This window comes from Nuphar pumila, chromosome 5 (genome assembly GCF_984573655.1).
Source record: "Nuphar pumila chromosome 5, dmNupPumi1.hap1.1, whole genome shotgun sequence".
Taxonomy (NCBI): Eukaryota; Viridiplantae; Streptophyta; class Magnoliopsida; order Nymphaeales; family Nymphaeaceae; genus Nuphar; species Nuphar pumila.
The window spans coordinates 17,858,964-17,875,481 of record NC_143253.1 but is presented as its reverse complement, the minus strand read 5'-3'; the positions used below and the strand labels follow the sequence as shown (position 1 = coordinate 17,875,481).

Here is a 16,518-nt window from a genome sequence, read left to right as displayed (position 1 = left end):
ACTTGAGCTTTATATTGCTTTTCTTTGTTTCCTTTTCCTTTTTCATGTGCTTGCACAATTGCTTAGCAACCATATCTCCTTCCTGCTTCATATTACTCTTTTATCACTCTCTCTCTCTCTCTCACTCTGGTTCAAGCATTGCTTCTAGTATTCATTTTATTTCTTCCCTCTACCAAAGTACACATAACTTCAACTTTGCATTGCATTAAGGGTTGCCTCCTGTGAAAAGCATATATGAAATATGCGAGTATACATATTATCTAGATTAACAATAAAACAAAGAACTCGGTTGATCTCGACAGATTTCTAATTTGGTATGTGGGAGCATGCAGATGAAGTGATCTGATGATTTGGCATCCTCGCCGTCCACAATGTACACAAGGACCATGAGAAGCAATGGACGGTGAAGATGTCAAATCACTTTCCTAAAGTGAAAGTGATTTGACACATCACCTGATCTGCATTCGTGTGTCATGAAACAGCATTGCAGAGTCTTATTTTGCGTAGCCAAATTGGGTCCTTGATTTCGGGGGGCTGCTTTTCACGAGAAAAGCAATTCTCGCACCTTCCGCCAACTGCCGTGGTGCACAAACGCATGACGACCTCCGTAACAAATATTGCGAGATTTACAAAAATCTGGCGATAGTATTGCAAGAAATTGCCTGAAAGTTTAAAACGGCAATTTCTCCCGAGATTTTCAATCTGTGACAAATATTTTCATATTTACCATTTTTAGCAGATATTTATCATGATATTTTCATTTATAAGTGTGTTTTATTTATATTTGCCTATAAAAATTACTTTTTTATATTTTTTTAATTTATTTTTTATTGCCGAGATTTTGCCAAAAAAATGCCAGATTTATGAAAAATTTCAAAATCTCCCTAGTTTTTTACTTCAGAGATTTTGCCGTTTTTAAGTTTTGTCGTGTTTGTGTGACGTGAAAAGCATGCTCCGTGCGAAATCCCTCGATAACCCAAAGGGAGAGGAAAGCGGATGCCGTGTTTGTATTGCGAGTGCGGAGCCCACGGAAATGCTTCGTTTTACTATCGTTTCCCTGGAAAGTCCACGTTTTTCCGTCGCGAGCAAATATTGGTTGAACGAGGAGCTGGGAAAATCAAACTGGTAGATAGGCAATTAAGAAAGATGGGGGAGGGCAGTAAAGGCCATCCGTCATTCCCAACGAATTTAACTTAACGAGGCCACAACCGTCGAACGCAACACGGACTGTGGGGGCACGAACGTCAATTAATTACCCCACTGTAACCCCCGAAGGAATCCGAGAACAAAAAGCCCAGAACCGCGCCACCGACGCACGAGATCCATTCGACGTGGGCCCCAGAACAGATCGACGGCAGCGGAGGCCTCGATGAATGATGGGGGCTGCTCACGCGATCACTGCTGTGGTGTGGAGGCGTAAACGGTAACGGAATCCGTTCCGTTCCGTTACGTCTTCCCGCCGATCGAAGAGGGCATTAAATGCGCGCCGCCTCCGCAGCGACGCGGTGACTGGCCGGCCGCGACCGTTCCCATACGGACTGGAAAGTGGGAAACCCGCAGTTAAAACTCCTCACACAGAAGAGGGTGGCAGAGGTTCACTTTTTTTGGTAAATGTCTTTCTTTTTAAGATAATTTACAGAAAACATCTTAACTTTTATTTATTTACAAAAAAAAATAATAAACATATTTTTGCTTATATTTTATACCATAGAGTGCAGATGGAGGAATTAAGTGTTTAACTTGCAAGCAACTGGTTTAAAGTTCAAATCCTGCTGGTTATGAGTTTGAAACCACTATTTTATTTCAAATTAGGCTCGATAAGATTAAAGTAACAAAATCTAAAGTCTATTGTTTTTCAAGTTTGAAAAATGTATTTTTTTAAGCGAACTAGCTCAAGGCTCAAGCTTGCCATTAGGTGTTCGGCTTGACACAAGAAACGAGCCAAGTTGGAACACTCGCTGTTTAGTTTGTTCAGCTTGCTTACGTGCGTGTGGCTTGAATAACGTTTATGTTCTTTCTTTTAGCACAACCCATTTGATTTTTTTTTTTTATAAAATAAGTCACCAGTTAATGTATTTTAATCATTTTGAAACGTAAGAATTAAAAAAAAAAAGTAAGCAGCTGAATGTAATAACTTAAAATGGAAGTGTCTTCTTGTAAATACCTTGCGCTCCTGGCCTTTTGTAAATTACAACCTTCTGGTTATTTTCTGCTGCTGCTTTTTCCGTCAAATTTGTATTTCAGAGAGAGAGAGAGAGAGAGAGAGAGAGAGAGAGAGAGAGAGAGCTCGGGAAAGGAGATTGGCGGTTCTACGACGACAGAGAGCGGTTTCCGGAGAAGAGGAAGCGAACGGATCAACATTTACTGGGGTTTGGGGGGGGGGGGGAGGGGGTAACGCTAGGGGCCGGAATTCGGAGGGATGCGAGAGAGGGAACGCAGAGAGAGTATTAAAAGGAGGGGCGTATGAAGACGAAGGAGAGCGAATAGGTTTGCCGGAGGAGGTCAGAGGGAGCCGGGATATGTCCTACTCCGAGAGCTTTGGTCCTAGCTCGGCGTCGCCGGCGGTGGCGAAGATGCTTGCCTGCGGCAAAAGTCAAAGTCAAACCCCCGCGCGGGGCGTCTCTAGACGGAGCGTCTCGAAGTATGCGAGCGGTAAGCCTTCTGCGTCTCTCTATGCCCGATTTTTCGACGAGAGGCTTGCTTTCGTAACACGGCCGTCCGGTCGGCGATCGTGCGGTTGAAAGCTGAGGTTAGCTCCTGTTTACCGGCGGTTTGGCGGGACGATAGTCCCGGTTGATGAGCTGAATCCACTATTAGTGTATGCGTCATCTGTTTTTTATCATGCAGGAGTGGGTCCGGAAGGACGTCGATTTCTGTGTTTTTTTGAAATTTAGGTTGGAAATGATGCTCATGTCGACGGGGAGAATTTGCCAGTAGTTGGATTTATAGCGATAGGATCACTTAGTTTGACGGTTTCCCGGCCGCAATCCGTCGGAAAATCCGGCATTGGTTTTCCGTTGGGAAAATCGCTTCAGGATAGACCTCTCCTCGTATTCTCTGGCATGCAAGTCAAAAAATGGAGTATTATTTTCGTAGATTGTAGCTATGAAGCTTGAAATTAGTTCATTCATCGTTGAATTGATGATTTTTTGGTCTGTTTTGGCCAGAATTAGAATGGAAACCGACGGTTTCTTCTCTTTTTGGGTCAGGAATGCTCCTAACGGATGGTTTTTGGAAATTATAACCAGAAATAAGGGTGTCTTTTATGTACTCTTTCCTCGAAGCGGTATCTTTGGTTTCTTTTCCGGAAGTCTAGCGTGTTGAGTCGAGTTCCGCGTTTCTGGACGGGGAGTTATATGGAGGAAGGTTCACGTTTTCTGTTCATTCAGGATATAGTTTTACGTTTTTTCGTTTTCCTAAGACGGAACGCTTTTTTATTTAAGTGCGTTTGTTATTTTTAATCTAATATTTTCTTCCTTTTTAGAGTTTGGAGTTTCTGGCCGAGTTCGCATTTATTATAGGCCATCTTCTAGCTAGAAGGAGCTCTCTCTCATGAAAAATATGGGTAAATTTCTGGGTTAGTTTGTTCGATAAAAAATACCGTGATCTTGGTTCTTTTGTTCGAGATAATCTCTTTACTAGAAATGGAGATTTTCTTTTTCATTTATATATTTTCATCCTGTGGTCGATTCAATAATAATTACGGGCCCCTTCTTGTTGCTGGTCACTGTGTCTAGTCTTTTCTTCATTTGGTGCACATCATTTCTTCAAAATGTTGGCGCGTCTTCTGTTCGGGGAAAAAATTCATTACCGGTTCCCCATTATGTTTTCTTGCTAGACGTGTCCCGTTTATTTCTCTCAAACTTGTGTTATTTTGCGTTTCATATCTGAATTTGGTTTATATGGTCTATAGCGATGTCTTTAGTGTGCTTTACGAGACAGCTTTTTTTTGGAGGTTGGTTTGTTTTTCGAATATTCGTAGCAGTAGAAATTTTCTTCTTCACTTCCTGTCTTTGGGATTTGGAAACCAGCAGTTTTCTTGGTTTCCTGCCCGTGATTGACCAAACAAGGGCATCCCATTGTGTACGTCTTTTGCCTGATTCTTCTTCTGCAAAATTTGCTTAGACGTCTTTTTATTTTTCTTCCCGTTTTCTGAGGGTTTGCTTTGGCTGTGCATTGCTTTTGGATGCTCAGGCAATTCTACCGGAGATCTGCTTTATAAAGAATTGTGGCATGCTTGTGCTGGTCCGCTTGTTACGATTCCACAGGAGTCAGAGAGGGTCTACTACTTTCCCCAAGGCCACATGGAGCAGGTCTGTTGAGCACGTTGCTTTTCAGGATGCCAACATATTTTACGTCTCAATTTGATATCTGAAATAATTTATTCTGTAGCTTGAGGCTTCGATGAACCAAGGTCTAGATCAGCGGATTCCACTGTTTAATCTCCCTTCTAAGATACTTTGCCGTGTTGTGAATGTTCAGCTTCAGGTGATCTATCTAGAAATTGGTGTTTCTCCTTCCATGGTGCATTGTAATTCTCTGTTGTTTCCTCAGGGCTTATGAATATGTGTTTGTGAAGGCCGAGCCTGAAACAGATGAAGTGTATGCACAAATTACTTTGTTGCCTGAGGCAGAGGTAGTTTTCTTTGCTTTTTATTTTAAATTCTGCTTGTGTCCTCCTTTCATGGGCTGTTTGATGATTTGAACTCTTCCCTTTGTTTGCAGCAAGCTGAAGTCTCTAGCCCTGATCCTTGCCCCCCTGGGAATCCCAAACCTAATGTCCGTTCCTTCTGCAAGATTCTTACGGCTTCTGATACTAGCACTCATGGAGGATTCTCTGTTCTTAGAAGGCATGCCAATGATTGTCTGCCTCCGCTGGTTGGTTTCACCCTTTTCTAAGTTTTTATTGGTTGCAAATTTTCTCTTTTTTTTTGTTTTAATTCCTTTTCTTTTTGCGAGAAGCTTGGATGTGGCTTTTCCTGCACAATATTTATATTTTCCCTCTTAATACTGAAAGGGTGTTATTATGATGTATAGTAGTTGAGGTTCAATTTTTTTTTTTCAAAAAATTTCTATAAAGCCATGTTTCATAGATAAACAACCATGTATTGGCTCATAATTCCGAATAACTTTACCCTGTATTCTGGATGTAGAAAGTACAAAATAATTGTCTATCCTTTTGCTTAAGAAGATTTATTTCATGTGGGTTTTTTTATTAGTTTTGGGACCTTTTACTTGTAATTTATTTATTTTGTATGATTCCCTTTTTATTTTATTTTCTTGAGTCATGACAAAACAAAAGTCAACACTGTTTCAATAATTTCTAGCAATTTGTTTTCTGGGTGATACTTTTTACTTGATGACAATAAGATTAGTGCTTTTGTTTCCCTTTTGTCTAGGACATGTCTCAACTAACACCTACTCAGGAATTGGTTGCAAAGGATCTGCATGGTTATGAGTGGCGCTTTAAGCATATATTTAGAGGTACTGATTTGTACATCCCTTGCTTTTCTATTTTGGTTTGATAAATCTTCAATTAAAGTAACTGTACCTGGATTGCAACTGTAAATCTTAAGCCGATTTGTGAGAATTTTCTGTTTGATTATTGTTGTTTCTGTTGTGATAATCTGATGAAATGGTTAGATATCTGCTCTAAAATGTCATTTTGTGGGTGATTTATTTCCAACAATTTAAAACAGGCCAACCACGTAGGCATCTTTTGACCACTGGTTGGAGCACCTTTGTCACCTCTAAGAGGCTTGTTGCTGGAGATGCGTTTATATTTCTTAGGTATTTAGCCTTTTATGCCCCTTTTCTGTTCAAATTCACATCTCTTTTTTTGGATCATAATTTTGAGGTGGAAATGTGCAGCTAATGCTAAATGTTGACTAATAAGTCTAATATAATCTTTAAAACATTCAGGGGTCAAAATGGAGAGCTCCGTGTTGGAATTAGGCGGCTTGTGAAACAATCAAGTTCGATGCCTACCTCTGTAATCTCCAGCCAGAGCATGCATCTTGGTGTCCTTGCAACTGCATCTCATGCTGTTGTTTCTCAAACGCTCTTTACAGTTTATTACAAACCAAGGTAAGGTTTCTTGTTTGTGAATGTTGCTTTAGATTTCGCAAATGTAAAATTTTGATTGGTTTTGAGAATTGATGTGAGTTTCCAATAGAGCTTCATTGAGCTGCTTTGTCTTCAGATATTTTGAGTCAAGTTCAGGCGTAATCTAATCATTTGCAAATTTAATCATATTTGATCGTGTCCAGACTTGATTATTCAAGTGTTCATGTGTTTTTTATTATTCTGCAATGCAGGACTAGTCAATTCATTATAAGCGTGAACAAGTATTTGGAAGCAGTGAACCATGGATTTTCAGTGGGGAACAGGTTCAAGATGATATTTAAAGGGGAAGAAGCTCCTGAACGAAGGTATGTGGTGTATTATTTCTGTGGGGTAGTTTTCCCAATAGTATGCTATCTTGACTTAAGTTGCACTTTCTCCTGGCAGGTTGACAGGTACTATTGTTGGATTTGCTGAACCTGTGGCTTCTCAATGGGCTGACTCAAAGTGGAGGTTACTCAAGGTTCAGTTAGTCTTCATCTCTCCTGCTTATTTCTGCAATTTGTTCATTGTGCCTTCTGTCTTGCTTTCATTTTGCATTTTGTTTGCTTAATTCTTCAGGTCCAGTGGGATGAACTATCTGCTATTCCTCGTCCAGACAGAGTCTCTCCATGGGAGATAGAACCAGTTGTTGGTTCAACTGCCCCAGCATCTTCAACACCATCATTTGTGCAGAATAATAAGCGACCCCACTCGCCAATGAACCTTTCTCTTCTTGGTAAAGCTTGTTGCCTTCTATTTTGCAAAATGTATTTATGTTCAATTGATTATGTTACTCTGTCATCATTTAGGTATCTGTAAGAGCCCTGTGGAGTCTGTCTCTTCCTATTGGTATCCGGGGGTGACCCAGAGTCATGAGTTGACCTCATTTAGTGGTACATCAGAGGTGGATGTTAACCTAACTCAGATCAGTTGGTCTTCTAAGAGGAATGACTCTGCAATCAGAGACAGACAGAATATTTTTATGAATGAACAAGGCAACTCATCACCCAAAATGCATGCCCCATTGCACATTTTCCAGCATGAAGAGAACAAAACAGAATCACGGTGGTCTTCAGTCTCTCGGTTCTCTACTAGCGACCCTCCAAATAAGCTACAAGCACCGATGAACTCCCATTCTCATGTTGAAGCATCCACAGATTCATACGGAACAACATACTTATCACCAGCTACAGAATATGTGGTTCAGAGAAAATCCAAACTTGACAGTAGCCGCAGAGGTTGCAGATTGTTTGGGTTCGAGTTGATCGAGAAATCTGCTACTGCAGATGATTTACCACCACTTCCTGCTCTGACTGCTTGTGCTGATGAGGACGTGCTTGGACAAGCTAAATGTGCTGCATCAGACCTTCAATCTGAGCCCTTAAAGGTAACAGAGGATGCAAAGAAGATGACACAGCAATTGCCAAAAGAAATCAAGGGCAGCCAGAGCTTCACAATCAGAAGCCGAACTAAAGTATGCTTTCGCTAATGCCAATTCTTTCTGAAATTCTGTATTCTCAATAATGTCTTGTCATTTGATCAAACATGATTCATTTATTCCTAAATGGGAACAATTTGAGTATTAGAGCAAAAAGACCCCATTGATAATGAACTAATCGTAGTAGTGCTTTTCTTGTATATTGATCAACCAAATATGACACACACACAAATCCGTGTATTGTGATGTAGGGTGATTTGTTTGGGCGTGGAGCTATATTCATAGGGATTACAATCCAGAGCAGAACAGGGATAACGTGTTGGCATGAATGTTAAACCATCAAGAAGCCATAATATCTCATTGAAGTTGGGTTAGCCTGTTCTTGGGGATCCATACCTTGGACTTTCATAATGATGTCATGCTTTTGGTGCTCTAGAAAAAGCAAACCTTGATCGAACCCATATTGGCCCAAGTGATAGTCTTGTTGTGAGACTGCACATGGTTTTGATGTACTGTTATATTCAGTGAATGACCCAACATTTAATGCTCAGTATGGTTACCTGGCTGGTTGAATGTTATTAATGAAAATCTTAATTCACTATTCTTAGCAAGAGGGCCTAAGGGGCTCATAGGGTTCCATTGCTTGGACTTTCGTAATGATGTCAAGCTTTTGGTGCTCTAGAAAAGCAAACTTTGATTGAAGTTTGAACCCATATTGGCCCAAGTGATAATCTTCTTGTTGTGAGACTGCACATGGTTTTGATGTACTGTTATATTCAGTGAATTGCCCTACATTTAATGCTGAACTTATGGTTACCTGGCTGGTTGAATGTAATTAAATCTTACACTATTCTTAACAAGAGGGCCTAGGGGCTTCTTGGTGCATCATGCTATATACAATTATAGTGATCTTAGTAAACGGTGCTTTAGATGCATGTGTTTTCAGTGAGTTTGCCTACATTTAATGCTGAACTTATGGTTACCTGGCTGGTTGAATGTAATTAAAGCTTACACTATTCTTAACAAGAGGGCCTAGGGGCTTCTTGGTGCATCATGCTATATACAATTATACTGATCTTAGTAAACGGTGCTTTAGATGCACGCGTTTTCAAGTTAGTGTCAGATAAAAAAGGTTTCCGTATGTTACTTATGTAGGTGCACATGCAAGGAATTGCTGTTGGAAGGGCAGTTGACCTGACCACGTTGGATGGGTACGATGAGCTCATATCAGAGCTAGAAGATAGGTTTGAAATTCAAGGAGAGCTACGACATCCACACAAAAAATGGGAGGTAGTCTTCACAGACGAGGAAGACGACATGATGCTAGTTGCTGATTATCCATGGCAGTAAGTGTCTACTAACTCCTTAAACCTTTTATGTTTCATTTCTTTGGTTTTGACTGAATGCTATGGTGTAGCACCCCAAGAATGATTCCAAAGCTGCATTCATTAAAGGATCCCTTTCTGTTCATGAAAGAATTCTCAATCACTTTGAGAATTGTTGTTAGTGTTACAGTTCGATTCTTTTGGCTTTTTCTCAGGGACTTCTGCAGAACTGTAAAGAAGATCTTCATCTACACATGTGAAGAGATCAAAAGCTTGAAACTATGTAGCCCCAGAGTTGAGACATGAAGCCTAGGGGTGTCCTGGAATTGGTGCTGGACATTTCTGCAGGCTCTTGAGACTCATTTCTGCAAGCAATGACAACCTAATTGACCTTTGATATTTGATCAAGTGATAGCGACCACTTCTACAAAACAAGCTCGTAGTGAATGGATCAATGCCGAGTGTTGGGGAACGAGTCATTTTTTGGAAGTCTGGCGTTTGTATTTTGTCAGTTTATGGAACAGAATACAGTGGTTTGATTTTACTCATTTACCTTCTTTTTATTCAAGATTGGGGGGGGGGGGTGGGGTCGGGAGATGCTAATTTGGTGAAGGATGAAGTGCAGATTGACGGCAAAATTAATTTGTGGCCCTCTTTTTTCAGACTAGGAGCTAAAGACTAGTGTAAAAAGCGTGGTAGCGAATTTTCAAGGGGAAAGCGAAGGAGACAATATTCCAGTTCTAGAGATGAGTGTGTGGGGTGTAATCCTAGGCTTAGGGTATTGAGAAAAAACTCTTTTCCACCAATTTCTGTATATATATATGTATTGTTTCGCTAGAAGAAAAACTCCTTTCCACCAATCTGTACTTATATTATTATGTAATATTTCTGGTTGATTCCCACTCTTTTGAATCCTTGAATGTAGAGATCTGTGATGTAAATGGGTCGTAGGTGGGGGCGAGTGTTTTTTCATTGTGGGAATAAATATGCGCTTGAGAATGGAGTATTTGGCAATGCTGCGGTAGGGTGATGGCTGAAGAAATTTATGCAGGCTTAGTGTTCCTTAGCTTAATGGAACATTTACATAATTGGTTCATACCTTTTTTATTTTATAAATTTTGCCCCCACGCAATGTTCGGGTCTGGCAAAACCCTAGTTGTAATTAGGATATTAATATGTAGGTTTTGCTTTTGCTATCCTTTGCAGATTTTAAGCCCTAGGTTGAAGATGACTTGGGATTTTCATATTTGAATCCGGAAAAAGCCAATTCTAATCACCATTTGAAGCCTATCTATGTCTGAAACTCCATTGAAGGACATAGTTTTGGGGCGTTTAGCCTCATGTGGGGACTCAAACTTGGTAGGGAGATACTTTCCTATCTACAAGTTGGGAACCAGTGTGTGCTATCATGTAGGATCCCGTTCAAACCTGAGACCCTCACTGTCCAGCTATCTCATTCGGGCCCCTTCTTAGGAAGGGGGTGGTTTCTATGGTCTTATCTTAGTTCAAACGTCCTTTTATGTTGTAATGGCAAACAGTGATGCAACCATGAGGCAAGAAGCTCATGTGTCAGGCTTAGCTTGGTTCATTGAAAGCTTATCAGGGTTCACAAAATGGGTTTGAGGAACTGAGCCAAGAGCTTCTTGTAAATGGTTACTGAGTGAGGCATGAACATGTGCCTCGTTGGAAATAATGGCTGCAAGATGCATTGACTCAGGCAGGCCTCACAAAATGTGTTCAGCATGGTCCATTTGATAGTATCTGCATCTTGGTTAGTATTTTCTCAATGAGTACGAAAATTTGATACATTGTAAGCGGTTGATTTTTATGCCCTACAAAAACCTCTTTACGTGTTGTAATCAGACAATTCAAAGGCTGGTTCCTATAAATAAACCATGTAAATCACATCTATAAGATTAAAATCATAAAAAAATAAAATACTAGGCGGCATTACACATTGGCACCGAGACCGGATGTGTAAACCCATATGTATACATTCATTAGCAAGCCTTAGCTTGTTTCGATCTCAAGCTTGGCTCCATCTGTTACAAGCCAAAGCCTAGCTGAAGCTTGGGTTCAGTTCAATGGTGCGTTTTGAGTGCCTAGGATATGAGATCTGGGGCAGGCTCGAAAATGCCTGATCTGAGACGACCCCACCATTGGACCAAAGATCCTGGATTTACATGCCATTTTAGGGGCTTGTAGGATATCCAACCTTGAACAGGCTAAAATTTGGAGAGAGCGAGAGCGAGAGAGAGAAACTGAAATATGTTTGTTGGTATGAATCAAGATTTTCATAGGTTTATTTTTGCAAATCTAACCCTGTGGATACGTTTGGCATGGTCTATTTACTAGGAACATCATAATTGGATCAAGAAATGCAATTTTTTATGCTTGAATATTTATGAAAATTCTAAGCCATTGATTTTCAACCTTTAAAAAGATTCTTCTTATACATCGTAATTGGATGATCCAAGAGTCTATTTCTATAAAACCAAGCATCTAGATCAATCCGTGAGGTGATGTTTTTGAAAAAAAATAAAAAAAACCTATAAAAATCTTCATTCTATTTGGTTGGTAAAACATATTTCAGATACCCTATATATATAATATGTCAAAGAGGTTGTGAGAGGAGAGAGAGTGAGAGTGGGGAGAAGTAACACACGATGTATTGTGGTTCGGCCATTGATGGTCTACATCCATGAATGGGATGGACAGCTCTGATTTTTATTTTCCAAAGACACCTTACAACAGGTATAATGGTATATATAGCTGGTGGCATCCTCACGAATGGAAGGACAGAAAATAACAAGAAATCCCGTGAATGAAAGCCGTGTGTGTATATATATATATATATATATATATATATATATATATATATATATATATATATATATATATAACATTAAAATAGTCGTATTTAACATTAAATGCATTTAACTTATTAAAATAACCAAAATGCCTTTAAAAGTAAAAGACATCTTTGAAAAATGCATAGTTACTGTTTTTAGTCATTATGAGTCTTTTGGGTTAATAGAAGAATAAAAGTCTCAGCATCTTTTTCAAAAAAGTACAAAGTGTACTTTATAAATTTAAACATGAAAAGACAAAGTTTTTCTTTGAAAAATATAGATTTGGAAAACCCATCAATATGTGAATTCTAAAAATAAGAAGAACGTGATTCATTTACAAAAGTTGTTTGATTTCAAGCATATTTTAGTGGGTTATTGATATTTACTTGACCTGCAACTTGGTAAATTGCATGTGCCAATCACCCTAATAGACACTAGCATGAGAGACTTGGGGGATGATGATTTTTTAAGGTTAGGACCTGAGATCTCCAATCTGGACCGGGCTAATGTCTTCATTTTAGACCCAACCTATGAGCCCATAACTTGCATTTGATCTATCTGACTCACTCATACCCTATGTATAGGTCTCAGAAAATCTAATTTCTAATGAGATAGCTGGATGCTCAGGTCATTAACTAAGGGGTCACGGGTTCGGTTCGAATCATTTTAAGGGTTATCCCCTACCTTACCTATCAAAGGAAGGACATATGGTCAATATTTTCAAATGAAAAGGTCACAAATTGTTTGATGAAAAATAGTTACTAAACCTTAAGATGATGCTTAACTACTTACCACTTTACAATCCCTAATCAGAAAAGAATGTTGGAAACAATACTAGAAATGTTATAATTTGGAATGATCTTTTTTTTAGCAGATTATTTGACATTATAATGAAATCGTTGGTATTGAAAATCACATTGTTATCATTATCGCCTTTTGTAACAAGATCTCTCGTACAAGGCCTCTGGCTTCTTCTTAGCTAGGGGCAACCTTGGTTTGTCAATTAGCATGGGACCTCCACCGTTTGAAATTCATGGGGGTGTGTTCCTTGCCACAAGGTTGAAGCTGTGTGCAGTCCTGATAGATAGAAGAGACCTCAAGAGTTTTGCTGACTAAAGATTCGCTAATGTATAATCAGTGATGGGAGGCTTTTCCCTTGGCCTAGCACCCCTCTCCTTTAAAAAGAAAGAAAAAAACTCTCTCTATCTCTCTCCTTCTTGTAAAAGAAGATCCGGATCCAGATCAGGTTACAATGTATCCGGGTCATGGCCCACATGACGTTGAAGACGGTGAGGTGGATGGTCAGCACACAAATCCTACTCAGGTCTCCAACTAGGACTCCCCTTCCGTGGTACCTAGACACTGCTCATCACATGGCTACCGAGAATTAGGGCATGGTAAATAAGTCAGAATATCATGGACAAGACAGTTATGGTTGAAAATAGTGCAAATCTACCAAATTGCAAACACATGTAATGTTTCTTTAAATCGGTTTGCTCTCTTGGATGTTTTTAATGTTTTTACCATAAAAAAAACTTTTATCTCTTGTTAAGTTCATACGAGATAATAATTGTATTTTTGAATTCAATGCTGATGGATTTTTATATTAAGGATCGGAGGAACAAGATTATTCTCTTAAGAGGACCGAGTAAATATTGACTATACCCCTGACCAAGTCACTCTCAAGGAAAAAAGGAAAATCATGGAATTACTGTTGGTCAAACTAATTTTGTTCATGTCTCTCGCAAGTTCTCTAAGGTTGTTGGCACCGTCGTTTGGGATAAATTAATTCTAGAACTTTAAATTTGTTTGAACAAAATAAGTTGATATCATATAATAATAAAAAATCATGTAGTGACAATTATGACTATGTTCTAGTTGCATTGTGAACAAGAATCACAAACTTTCATTCAAAAAAATTGTTTTTTTACTAGTTTTTCACTTCAAGTCTTGCATGCCGACTTATGGGGTTCCACTTCTTCTCTTGGTTGATGACTTTTCTCGGTTCTCATGGATTTTTCCTTTGATAGGAAAATTAGATGCTTTGTCATCTTTTGAAAATTTTAAACCCATAGTTTAAGAACCAACTTGAAAAGAAAATTAAAATTTTTCATATTGATGGTGGAGAATTTATTAGTGTGGTGCTTTCTCTAAATTTTTAAATAAGCATGGAATAAAGAGGTGGCTTACCTACCCACACATGCCTCAACAAAACGATATTAATCTTTTGGTTCATGCATATGTAGCTACTAAGTTCTAGTTTGATGCTTTTATATACTTGATTAATCACTGTTCAAGCCTAAATTTGGGTGACAAGTCTCCATATGAGTTACAATTAAATTATGTGTTAGGATATGAAATTCTTAAATTTTTTGGATGCACGTGTTATCCATATCTAAAACCCTTTGTTAACTCAAAATTATTACCCAAATCCAAAGTATGCATGTTTATCTGGTATGAGATAAACTACAAGGGCTATATCTGTTATGGTCTGGTTTCTAGATTTTTTTTTTATCTTTAGACATTATATTTGATGAATCCAATTTTTTGTTTGCTGGAATAAATTACAAGGGTCTTGCCACTGCCACTCAAGTCCAAACCTACCTGGACGTCTCGTGTAAAAATTCCTCACAGACATCCATTCTTGTAACTTTACCTCTCTCTGCAATAGTTGGTCCCAACCTTGTCCCACTTCAACCTGAACTCCAAAATCAAGTCCTTGAAAATGTGGAATATGACCTAAAATTCGTCGCCTTCATCAATAGTCTCACTGCCCAGTCTTCTATGAGTAGAAAACTCACCATATGATAACCAAATCCGAATATGGCACATTAAAACCTCAAAATTTTATGTCATAAGTACCTTATTCACGTAGGACTCTTGATCAAAGTATATATTGCAAGACCTCGATTGATAACCAACCTTGTCATGAGAAGGCGGAGGCATCTCCATAGTTTGAAGCGATGATTATAATGGTTTGAAGACATGGTCAATTTGCTTGAAATGTGATTTCTTTATACTTGAATATTTACGAAAATTCTAAGCCATTAATTTTTAAGCCTTAAAAGATCCTTCTTGTACAGCGTAATCTGATGATCCAAGAGTCTGTTTCTATAAAATCAAACATCTAGTTAGCATTAGTATGGTGAAATTTATTTTGCTGGTTTACATATTTCAGTTACCTTATATATATATATATATATATATATATATATATATATATATATATATATATATATATATATAGGGTTTTTACATTTGCTCATGTCGACATTACCCACAAATGAGTTTTCTTTTCATTTTTTTTGTTGTCGTTTTTCATGAAACTAACCTTACTATTACTGCATGTAGGCACAATTTTATGATACTTGAAAAATGCTATGTACAATGTGTGATATTTTTTTGGCTCATAAAATCATGTTTTTTCATTGAAAACACATGATCCAAAAGCTGGTTCCTAGCATTTGGACCATGTTGAATCCATCCATGAGGTCGGATTGGGTCAATACGTATGAATTCCAGCCCATTCTGACGGTTAGGTCGACATTAGCAAATGTTTAACTCATATATATACTCTTCTGCACTCATGATTTTGACATAGCTTTTCATGGTGTGGTATTTTTGTTTTTTCTATTTTGCAGGGATAAGGCATATAACATGGCAGGGACAATTTTGGTATGTAAGTTTCGATTGCGCAACTTTGTTAGCATGATGATGCAGAACTAGTGAGTTCGTTCATCAGATTCATCCATTATCAGTGTAAATTTTCATTAAGTTTGTACTTCAGTTTTTAGGTTCAGTTCCAATCCTGATAGTGGTCTTGTCTGATGATAGTGCTAGCTTTTGCTTAGGGCGTTCCCATGAAATCTCCAATGGCGATGAGTAGTGTTTGGTACTTATTGTTTGTAATTATGTAACGCATGGAAAGGTTAATGAAGTTGCCATATCATTTATTAAGATGGATTCCCTTCAGTGAACTTTTTTATGAGTAACTATAATATCAGGAAATGAAAGTAATTTGGGTATTATTTGAACTTCTATTTTGCATTTGTGCTTTTACGGTCTCATTGATCCCCAAATTTTCCTTTTACTTCTGCTTGGTGTTTTCGGTACTAAATGTGGCACCAAGTTGTTTTTCTCCTATGGTGATGAAACGAGTGGGATATGGGCATTTATCAGATGTGAGTTGATTGTAGTTAAGTGGTAGATTGGTTCTGCAAATTAGATGTCACCTAACCAAGCGTGAATCCAAATTAGCAGATAAGAAATTGGTTGATAATACCCTTTTGCATTGTCAACATTATTCACGTGTAAGTTTGTGTATCATGCTTCTTTATGTATGGGTGTCGATGGGTCTGGTTTGACCCGGATCCGACCTATACCAAATTCTATGGGTCAGGGTTTGGTGATAAATAAGAAGGTTCGATTAGAATCTGGGTCAGACTGTAAGGGTTCGACTAACATACGGAGCTGGGTATGATTTGTGAAATTTCATACCAGATCCGAGCCCGACCCTAAGGGTTCGACTAACATATGGAGCCGGGTATGATTTGTGACATTTCATACTAGACCCGGGCCCGATCCGAGTTCCAACTAAGATATGCAAATTTTCAATGTAAAAAAAGATAAAGAAATATTATTTTAACGGTTATTATCGTGTTAAGGTCCAAAATTCAGAGGTACTAGATCCAGTGCTCCAAGATCCAATGGCCAATCAAAGAGGTCTCTCAAGTCAAAGCCTGACCCATAATGATGATGTGACTGCTAAGGTGGATTCTCTCCATGGTGAGAAGGAAAG

At 38.6% G+C, this 16,518-nt stretch overlaps 1 protein-coding gene across 1 annotated transcript; it reads left to right on the top strand.

Annotated features, from left to right (window-relative positions):
* The first annotated feature begins 2,493 nt into the window (after positions 1-2,493).
* On the top strand, positions 2,494-15,700 carry LOC149836980 (auxin response factor 18-like). Its single transcript, XM_090007201.1, has 14 exons — positions 2,494-2,652; positions 4,195-4,313; positions 4,393-4,488; positions 4,580-4,636; positions 4,726-4,878; positions 5,400-5,484; positions 5,700-5,790; positions 5,923-6,087; positions 6,318-6,431; positions 6,511-6,586; positions 6,685-6,841; positions 6,915-7,579; positions 8,699-8,889; positions 15,362-15,700. Exons 1-14 carry the CDS (start codon positions 2,520-2,522, stop codon positions 15,444-15,446), a joined length of 2,187 nt encoding a protein of 728 aa, XP_089863327.1. The 5' UTR covers positions 2,494-2,519; the 3' UTR covers positions 15,447-15,700.
* The last annotated feature ends 818 nt before the right edge of the window (positions 15,701-16,518 follow it).

What these genes read in the sequence shown, in the direction of transcription:
- LOC149836980 (XM_090007201.1), top strand. Translation starts at nt 2,520, where the DNA reads ATGTCCTACTCCGAGAGCTTTGGTCCTAGCTCGGCGTCGCCGGCGGTG. An exon ending in ACAGTTTATTACAAACCAAG is followed by an intron (nt 6,088 to 6,317) that starts GTAAGGTTTCTT and finishes TCTGCAATGCAG; the next exon opens with GACTAGTCAATTCATTATAA. An exon ending in CAAAGTGGAGGTTACTCAAG is followed by an intron (nt 6,587 to 6,684) that starts GTTCAGTTAGTC and finishes TTAATTCTTCAG; the next exon opens with GTCCAGTGGGATGAACTATC.